The sequence below is a fragment of the Macaca nemestrina genome, chromosome 1 (assembly GCF_043159975.1).
Source record: "Macaca nemestrina isolate mMacNem1 chromosome 1, mMacNem.hap1, whole genome shotgun sequence".
Taxonomy (NCBI): domain Eukaryota; kingdom Metazoa; phylum Chordata; class Mammalia; order Primates; family Cercopithecidae; genus Macaca; species Macaca nemestrina.
The window spans coordinates 126,345,683-126,355,971 of record NC_092125.1 but is presented as its reverse complement, the minus strand read 5'-3'; the positions used below and the strand labels follow the sequence as shown (position 1 = coordinate 126,355,971).

The 10,289-nt window shown below is 41.2% G+C and overlaps 1 protein-coding gene across 2 annotated transcripts; it reads left to right on the top strand.

Moving 5' to 3' along the window:
* Positions 1-5,477: 5,477 nt before the first annotated feature.
* LOC105489201 (protein arginine methyltransferase 6) lies at positions 5,478-9,427 on the top strand. Of its 2 annotated transcripts, none has more exons than XM_011753878.3 (2): positions 5,478-6,713; positions 9,024-9,427. In XM_011753878.3, the coding sequence occupies exon 1, from the start codon at positions 5,522-5,524 to the stop codon at positions 6,647-6,649; it is 1,128 nt and encodes a 375-aa protein (XP_011752180.1). In that variant the 5' UTR covers positions 5,478-5,521; the 3' UTR covers positions 6,650-6,713; positions 9,024-9,427. The 2 variants fall into 2 exon arrangements, with proteins under 2 accessions (XP_011752180.1, XP_011752178.1); XM_011753876.3 differs by having other exon boundaries at positions 5,479-6,744.
* Positions 9,428-10,289: the final 862 nt, after the last annotated feature.

Here is a 10,289-nt window from a genome sequence, read left to right as displayed (position 1 = left end):
TTAAAGGTTTGCACAAAAGAATAAAAAAGGGAGAGAAGTTCTATTAAATGATATTCATTAGGCTTAATGTCTGAATTTCATTAAGCTACCCGATTCTCATTATGCCTTAGGCAAGTAAGCAGGTGTATATTTCCATGGATGCACTGAGACATAACTTTTCCCCACATTATAATTTACATTCTCATTTTTCTTTACTATTTTTATTATGGTTGGCCTGATTTATAGTAGAAATTGTTAAGATGTCACAATCAATATTTATACCTGAAATTGTTACAGTTCTATATTCTGTATTTTAAGTGGGCTCAATAAACATAAACTGAATTGATAATTATTAACTAAGTGTATAATATCCTTGTTTATACTACCTAAACAATTCAATACAAACTTTTTTAAAAGAATTACACCCACTCATAATAATATCATCAAGAAGCTATGAATTTGCTATTCAACTGTTTTAGTATGGGGTTTAATAGCTGGGCCAATACACCATGGACCTAAAAGATACTCACGGTGGCTCACGCCTGTAATCCCAGCACTTTGGGAGGCCGAGACGGGCGGATCACGAGGTCAGGAGATCGAGACCATCCTGGCTAACACGGTGAAACCCCGTCTCTACCAAAAACTACAAAAAAACTAGCCGGGCGAGGTGGCGGGCGCCTGTAGTCCCAGCTACTCGGGAGGCTGAGGCAGGAGAATGGCGTGAACCCGGGAGGCGGAGCTTGCAGTGAGCTGAGATTGCGCCACTGCACTCCAGCCTGGGCGACAGAGCGAGACTCTGTCTCAAAAAAAAAAAAAAAAGATACTATACATATCAAGATAATAACATATACCTAGGCTTTCTATGTTTGATGTTCCAATTTGTTTAGATACAAAAGTCACCACTTTTGTCTTTATTTTCTATAATTTTTTAACATAAATACTTCTTTCTATGCTGACAGCTTCCAAGTAACTGCAAAATGGCAAGAACTACATCATTTAATGAATATTCATATCAAAGAGATAGTTATAACATTTTTCATGCCTTTGCTCCTTTACCCTTCCTCAACACACACTTTGAGAATTACAGTGAATTTTTGAAATCCTGAAGGAACTATCTTCAATCCTTACACTAGGCTTTAAAAAATATTTTTAAATAATAGACCTTCGAATTAAAAAGGGAAAGAAATTTAGAAATAAGTATTTGTGGGAGGAAATCACATCAGCACATCCAAGATAAAATAATACATGAGAGTTGAGATTTAAAAGCGGTATAATAAATTGCTAGTAAGAAAGCATAATAATAATAGATAACATTAACACAAAAATATAAGTTCCTCAGAGATAAGAATGTCTGCTTTTTGTTTACTTTATTCCTTATTTCTAGAATGATAAAAGTCCAGAATGCCTGTTGAATAAATGAATGGTTGAACAAATAAATGAGTGCGTTTGATACAGAAAATAGATCATGATTCTCCCAGTCATCCAAGGCACATCTGTGAACCTCAGTATACTTGGGAGCAAAATCTGTAATATAGAAAAGTTCATATTCCAGCACAATGTACTAGGTTCTCAGCACAAAAGTGAAAAGTACAAAATCTTGGTGTTCAAAGTCCACAATCCAAAGCCAGATATATAAATAGTTCTGATACAATGATACAAGTGCAAAAAGAGTTATATATATTAACGGGCCATAGACTGGTTGAAAAAACATTTGAGCATTAGCTAAAAAGATGAGTGAGAGGAGGGAAGAGTACAGGCACCCAAAGCAAAAGTACAGAAATCTCAAAATTCATAGTGTTTTTGGAGAACAGAAAGCTGTATATTTCAAGCTTTTAACCATAACCTGAAGCAAGAAGTATACAAACAGTATTTTTTTTTTTTTTTTAAACGGAGTCTTGCTCTTTCGGAAGACTGGAGTGCAGTGGCACAATCTCTGCTCACTGCAACCTCCCCCTCCCAGTTTCAAGTGATTCTTCTCTCTCAGCTTCCTGAGTAGCTAGGACTACAGGCACGTGCCACCACGCCCAGCTAATTTTTGTATTTTTTATAGAGATAGGGTTTCACCATGCTGGCCAGAATGGTCTTGATCTCTTGCCTTCGTGATCTGCCTGCCTTGGCCTCCCAAAGTGCTAGGATTACAGGTGTGAGCCATGAAACAAGTTTTATGAAATAATACCCACCTTTACTCATTTGACACATTTAGCATTTTCTGATCTATTATTTCTTCTTAATAGTGGTCAAGATGCACTAAATTAATTTCAAGATCATTTGTTTGAAAAACTGGGTTTAAGCATTGAATAGACGTGGCAAGCAGACCACTGAAATGAAAATACAAAGAATGTTCTGCCAGCAGAACTCCAACTCTTCTCCCATGCAGGTGGTTTGCTGCTGAGCTGCACGGCGTGGGGAAGGGCTGTGATCTAGGTCCCTTTCCTACTTAAAACATCTCATTGTGGTAAAAAAGATCAGTAAGGAACTCCTTCTCTACATCAAATGCAAGTGCAGGAAAGGAAAGTGCCACAGGCCTTTTTAAATCTACTCTAGCGGTAATGTTTGGTGCTTACCATTATTCTATCTAGAAGCATTAAGAGTGTTTAAAATTTATACTATTCTCATTTCTGGGCGCATTCTACATTCTATCTATATCTGGATCTATCTCAGAGTTTACCAAGTCACATTGTCACACTGAACTAACGAAGCAAAACTCTCTATTCCTTGCTGTATGAACAATAATTTGTGCATCCACAATAGACTTTGTTGAAGACTATTTATTGAACACTTTCTATGTGCCAGGTTCTGTTTTAGTGCTAGGGACTACAACAGTGGGAATACAAAAGTCCAAGTCTCCTGGAGTTGATATTGTATAGAAAACAAATAAATTAATTAAACACATACAGATAATAATGAATGCTAGGAGGGAAAAAAATAGTCTCTTGGGTTTGAAAATATTATTTAAGGTAGCCAGGAAAGGCCTTTTTCATAAGGTAACATTTAAGTTGAGACATGAAGGATGAGAAGAAGCCATTAAAGTGAAGTGCTAAGGAGAAAAACAATTTTCTCAGCACCGGAAGATTATGCATGAAGACCTGATACAGGAAAGAAATGTGTTATTAGAAGCCAGTATATCTTGAGCCCAATGACGAGTTGGGAAAAATCGTATGAGATGAGATGGGAAGTTACCTGAAGTTACTGAATTGTTCCAGCAACTAACATGGGAAGTTACTGAAAATGACATGGTTCAATGGGTTTTATAAAAGCTTATTATTTCAGCTATGTAGAGAAGGGATTAGATAGGGTTGAGATTAGAAGCTGAGCAATCCCTTAGGAGACTAATTTCCAGGCAAGTAAATATGGAAGATTAAACTAGCGTGTTGACAATAGAAATGGAGAAAAGCAGATGGATTCAAGATGTAATTTGGAGGTAGAACCAATGAAACTTATATTCAGAATTTTCTTGAAGAGACCGTAAGGAAATGAATTGAAAATTGTATGAAGGAATGAACGTATTTAAAAGGAAAAGGTGACATTCTGAGAAAAGAAAGAATGGCAAAAGTATACACTAAGCATCAACCTATGAATAAAAGTAATGTATTAAAGTGGTCGCATTTACAACTTTAATCTGATGTCCTACACTGGGCCTCAATTATCTTAAAATAAGATATTAAATCAACGCAGAAAAAGAGAAGAAATGCTTCAAGGTTTTTAGCCTTAAATGGTTGAGCCCAGGCCACTGAAAAAAATATAATTTACCCAATTAAAATAATGAAACAAGATTTAACTAAGATCATTATAGTGAGAAACAGTTGTTCTCACTCTGGCTGCCCATTAGAATTCCCTGGGGAGCTTTTAAAAACTAGAAGCCCAGGTTCCACTGGAGTGATTCTGATTTAATTGGTCTGAGGTAGACCCAGGAATAGGTATTTTTTAAAAAGCTCCTTAGAGAATTCTAATGAGCAGCCAGGATGGAGAGTCTTGAGTTAGAAGTAGAGAACAGCTGAGGATGCCACATCAATAAACCTATTCTGCTAATGAAAGATTAATAGAGAAAATAGGATGAAAGAACTTTGATCCCAGACAAGGAATACAGGCCCATTGGTTACAAGGACATAAATCAAGACCACAAGAAAATAAAAGTCTATTTTCCTCTGGGTGCCTTTTTTAAGCTGGGAGAAAATGGCATTATACTCACCTTGTTAATAACGCAGACACTCATTTAAATGCCACACATATTTAAAAATATATTTTATTTCCATTATGAACAAAAAGAGAGTAACAGCTGATGGTTGACTACAAGAAAAATAGAAGAGAAAAAGGAGAATGTCAATATTGCCCAGACAAGGAAACATAGTAAAAAATGAGTTGCATTGAGAAAGTGATCGAAAGAAAGGGATTCCGTTATTTCTGGGAGAAAAAAAAAAATGCATATAAATATAGAATACACCTAGCAACGAGTTTGCTTGTATCAGACGGCTCTTGAGTCTGCACTTTTCTGGATTTAACTCTTGAGTGAGCCACAGAATTATCAGAGCAGAGCCGAAAGCCGAGTAACTATTCCTCTAAGTAGAACCAGAAACATAATCCTTCCCCAACTGCAATGAAGATTCTCTGGTGGGTGAATGGGCAACTGAAGGCCAGAGAAGTTCTATTACTTGCCCTAAATCACTCAATTAATTAGTGGTCATACTGGAATCAGAATCAATATTTTGCATTGTTAGGTTTTAATTTTGTTACATTTGCACTCTAACTCCACTGAAAACAGAAAAGAGAAATATGTAGTGCAATTTCTAAATTGCCACATCTGGAGCACTTCAAGAGCTACAGTTGTCCAGTTAAGACGGTAGTGTGTGTATGGTGCCGCCATGTTAATTTGGTGGAATAAAACCAGAGGTGAGTTAGGCCAGCGCGGTGGCTCACGCTTGTAATCCCAACACTTTGGGAGGCTGAAGCGGGTGGATCACCTGAGGTTGGGAGTTCGAGAGCAGCCTGACCAACAGGGAGAAACCCCGTCTTTACCAAAAATATAAAAATAGCCGGCCGTGGTGGCGTGCGCCTGTAATCCCAGCAACTTGGCAGACTGAAGCAAGAGAATCGCTTGAACCCAGGAGGCGGAGGTTGCGGTGAGCCGAGATAGCGCCATTGCACTCCCAGCCTGGGCAACAAGAGCGAAACTCTGTATCCAAAACAAACAAACACCAGAGGTGAGTTGAGCAGAAGAAACAAAGGTGGATTATTAGTCTTAAGTGGGCGTGTCTACTTCAGGAAGGGAGTGAAAGCAAAAAACTGAGAAACTAAGGGTGGGAGGGGGAATGAAAGGATCTCAGAATGTGGGTGTCGTGGGTGGCAAAAGGGATGCCAAGACAACAGAAGACCAATACAAAACAGCTCCCGTGGATAGGCACGGAAGACCTTTCGCGCTGCTGGCCAGGCGACCCCGCAGGAAGTAGGAAGGACAAGCGCGCACTACAAGTCCCAGAAGCCCCCGTTTCCTGGAGCCCGCGCCGTGCCGCGCTACGCCCGCCGGGAGCCGGCCAGAGCGGCCAAGATGTCGCAGCCCAAGAAAAGAAAGCTTGAGTCGGGGGGCGGCGGCGAAGGAGGGGAGGGAGCTGAAGAGGAAGATGGCGCGGAGCGGGAGGCGGCCCTGGAGCGACCCCGGAGGACTAAGCGGGAGCGGGACCAGCTGTACTATGAGTGCTACTCGGACGTTTCGGTCCACGAGGAGATGATCGCAGACCGCGTCCGCACCGATGCCTACCGCCTGGGTATCCTGCGGAACTGGGCAGCACTGCGAGGCAAGACGGTACTTGACGTGGGCGCGGGCACCGGCATTCTGAGTATCTTCTGTGCCCAGGCCGGGGCCCGGCGCGTGTACGCGGTAGAGGCCAGCGCCATCTGGCAACAGGCCCGGGAGGTGGTAAGGTTCAACGGGCTGGAGGACCGGGTGCACGTCCTGCCGGGACCGGTGGAGACTGTGGAGTTGCCGGAACAGGTGGATGCCATCGTGAGCGAATGGATGGGCTACGGACTCCTGCACGAGTCCATGCTGAGCTCCGTCCTCCACGCGCGAACCAAGTGGCTGAAGGAGGGCGGTCTTCTCCTGCCGGCCTCCGCCGAGCTCTTCATAGCCCCCATCAGCGACCAGATGCTGGAATGGCGCCTGGGCTTCTGGAGCCAGGTGAAGCAGCACTATGGTGTGGACATGAGCTGCCTGGAGGGCTTCGCCACGCGCTGCCTCATGGGCCACTCGGAGATCGTTGTGCAGGGATTGTCCGGCGAGGACGTGCTGGCCCGGCCACAGCGCTTTGCGCAACTAGAGCTCTCCCGCGCCGGCTTGGAGCAGGAGCTGGAGGCCGGAGTGGGCGGGCGCTTCCGCTGCAGCTGCTATGGCTCGGCGCCCATGCATGGCTTTGCCATCTGGTTCCAGGTGACCTTCCCTGGAGGGGAGTCGGAGAAACCCCTGGTGCTGTCCACCTCGCCTTTTCACCCCGCCACGCACTGGAAACAGGCGCTTCTCTACCTAAACGAGCCAGTGCAAGTGGAGCAAGACACGGATGTTTCAGGAGAGATCACGCTGCTGCCCTCCCGGGACAACCCCCGTCGCCTGCGCGTGCTGCTGCGCTACAAAGTGGGAGACCAGGAGGAGAAGACCAAAGACTTTGCCATGGAGGACTGAGCGTTGCCTTTTCTCCCAGCTACCTCCCAAGGCAGCCTGACCTGCGTGGGAGAGACGTAGCGAGGTCGGAGGAGAAAGGGAGATCCCACGTGCAAGTAGGGGGAATATCTGTCTCCCTTTTCCCGCATAGCCTCTAGGGAGGGAGAGTGAGTTCATTCTCCATTTGAAGAGATTCTTCTGGTGATGTTTACTTAAAAAGTTATCCCCCTCAACAACGGATACAGCGTGCTTATTATTGGGCTTTTAAGCCTCAAAGGCATGTAGTACCAAGCACTTGTATTTCCATATATTTTGTTTCGTGGGGGAGGGAGGCAGAAGAACACAGATGAAAATGTCAGTTTTTGAAGGGTCCATGCACATTCCTGACACCTCACACCTTATCTAAGTCTGAAGCTGAGGAGAAAGAGTTCTTTTAGACTTCATACATTTCCAATACGACTTTAGTATCTCTCCAGAGCCATATTTTCTCACTGAATTAATTCCCCATCCCTAGGTGCCTGTAGGCTATGAGACTTCCTCATTGTTTTCTAAGTAAACTTCACTACTGGTAATTAAGGGGAAGGATATGAGGAAGCAGTTTAAATAGCCCTGTTCTCATTACTCTTACCACATACATAGGGTGCTAAAGTTGATGAACACATTAATCCGTTAAGTAAAATGGTCTTTGTAATTGTACGGCGTATCTAAGAAACTCAGAAGGTGCATTTAGGAGAAAGACCTGAAAGACAGAAATAGTATGGATTCTTATGTAGAGGACTACAAAATTCTTGTCTCTACTATTACAACCAAAAAACAAATATTTCATGTATGTCCTATAAAAATATCAGTGTAATTCTTATGAAACAGGCTGGTAGAGGAGGTTTCTGAGCCTAGCCCAAGGGCTTATTCATCACCATGGGTAAATTATTTAAACTCACTTAATTAAGTAAAATATTTTCCCAGCTAGAAAAGTGTACTCATTCTCATTTAAACTCTCATTTGGAGGGATCATGTGAGTTGGCCTACTTACAAGTAGTGAAAGTTCCCTTTTTGGTTTAGTTTTTTTTTTTTTTTTTTCTCTTTCACGCAGCCAAATGTGAAAGTTGTGAATTTAGGAAAATCACTTATAATGAAGTGTGAATCTTGTTATCACATTTATTTCACTGATGTTTCCCTCCTTATCCTTGTAGCTAATAAAACATTGACATTCTCACGTTTTATAGATGAAGTAAGAAGTCTTGTGTGCTGTCTATGAGTTATAATGCTTTTGCCTTTTTAATATTACCAGTTCTTAAGTGTTACAGCCCATTCAGAATATAACTTCAGGACAATTCAAACTGCTTAATGTATGATTTTTGAGCTTCTGTATGCTAAGAAAATAGGTGTGAAAAACTGGTGTTCTGAAATAGCCTAACATTTATTGTGATTCTGATTTTTCTGCCCTTTTATTCATTGCATATTAAAGTATTAGAGTATAAAAACTAATTTGCTAAACTTTGGTGGTATGTAACACAAGATCTTCCATCATGGAGAGACATACATGTACAAAATTATCAATTTACAAGATAATTGAGTAGCAAGCAGTACATTTATAACCATCACCATTTTGATGCTAAGATAGTGATCATCTCCTGTAAATGCTACAATTACAGCAAGCTAGACTTGAGTTAAGCTAGCGGGAAAAAAATAGCTCCTTATAAGGTGTTCTATGTTTTAAATCAAACATTTCTTTAGAATTTTAGGGTGTGATTTTGAGTAGGTTTCTGGTGGTTTGGTTTGTTTTTTAAAAACTTGATTTAACAATTCCTTTACTAAGTGATAAATGAGAACATTCTTCCAAATTCTATTTTTTATGTATTTGATAAATACTATAGAGTTATCATTATCAGTATAAGCACATAAAGGCAACCTCAGTTAAAACTTGGAGGAACTATAGAAGTAAAGGGTATATATTCCATAAAATAAGCTTCAGGATTTTTATTACTCCTTCCCAAAAGAAAAATGAATTATAAAAATACAGCAACTGAAACAATTAGTCAAAAGTTAGCATAACATAATGGCTACAAAATTGGACTCTAGAGGCAGACAGCCCATAGTAGAACCGAGGCTCTACCACTTTTTGTGACCTTGGGCAAAATATTAATACTTAAACACTTTTTTTCCTTCAAAAGGGAGGAAATGCCTCTCATATGCAAAATGGAGATTACAACAGTACCTACGTCATAGACATGTGAGGATTGAATGAGTTAATACATGTGACTACATAATGTCTGGTATGTAATAAGATCTCAATAAATCCTCAGTGTCATAGTTATGGAAAAGTCGTAAACCTGGAGCACTTGGATGCATGCAAAACGTGCAACAATAAATACTCAACATTTTGATTTTTTTACAGGTATTCAACAGTATGTGGTTGTACGTGAGGAGCAATGTATGACACTGTACACCAAATGATCCAAAGGGAATTCAGGACCTTTGGAATGAGGACACCTCCAGAAGGATGAAGGTGTAAAATGTATCAACATCCAGGCACTGTCCAATCTGTCTATATGGACTGGTACTGACTGCTGGGTACCATTGGACCACAGGCAGGAACTACCAGGCCCAAAGGAGAGGAGAACATGGTAAAGTTCGACCTGCTTCCCTCAAAGAACTTACATTTATTTTGCACTGTGAAGATTTCCAAATATTTTCATTAATTCATTGGACCAATGGACGTTTTATTGAGTATACAATGTAACAGTCATTGTGATAAGCATTTAGGATACAAACCAATAAAACACAGTTTCTTCCTTCAAATGATATGTTCATAAGATAAAATGGTAAGTACAATAAATGATAATGGACTAAAGACTGGGATGGTCTTGGTGTTAGAAAGGGCAAGTAATTATCTCAATTTACGTATCAGGAGATTATTTCAATTTACATACCAGGAGCAAAAGCTATACAGATATTGAAGGACTTGCCTAAGGTTACATAGCTAATTCTTGGCTTTTAATTCCTAACCCCAAACAAAAATTAACTTGTTTATTATATTAATCTTGCCTGCTTTAATTAAAAATAGTAGTGGGCACGGTGGCTCTCGCCTTTAATCCCAGCACTTTGGGAGGCCGAGGCGGGCAGATCACTAGGTCAAGAGATCGAGACCATCCTGGCTAACACGGTGAAACCCCGTCTCTACTAAAACTACAAAAAACTAGCTGGGCGTGGTGGTGGGCGCCTGTAGTCCCAGCAACTCAGGAGGCTGAAGCAAGAGAATGGCGTGAACCTGGGAGGCGGAGCTTCCGGTGAGCTGAGATTGAGTCACTGCACTCCAGCCTGGGCGACAGAGCCAGACTCCATCTCCAAAAAAAAAAAAAAAAAAAAAACCGGAAGCACATACTTCCTGAATGGGTGACAACAGTTTTTATTGTTTGATGAATGAAGGAAAGGGAAACGTCCTTAGCTTAAGGAAGTCTCATTAAAGATGTATCTCATAGGCCTCAAAGAACCACTTTCAGTGTATAGGATCTCACACTTGACAACTACTAGGCACTTATTGACATAAATACCCCCATACCCATTTTCCCAACAGTTAGTCAAATGTGGCACTCTGAGACCCCCAGAAAACTCCTCAAAACAGTAGCAAAGGTAGATGAACTCACAGGTGCTTGGTGCTGAG

Bases quoted from the DNA above. Each gene is read 5' to 3' on its own strand.
- LOC105489201 (XM_011753878.3), top strand. From the start codon at position 5,522: ATGTCGCAGCCCAAGAAAAGAAAGCTTGAGTCGGGGGGCGGCGGCGAA.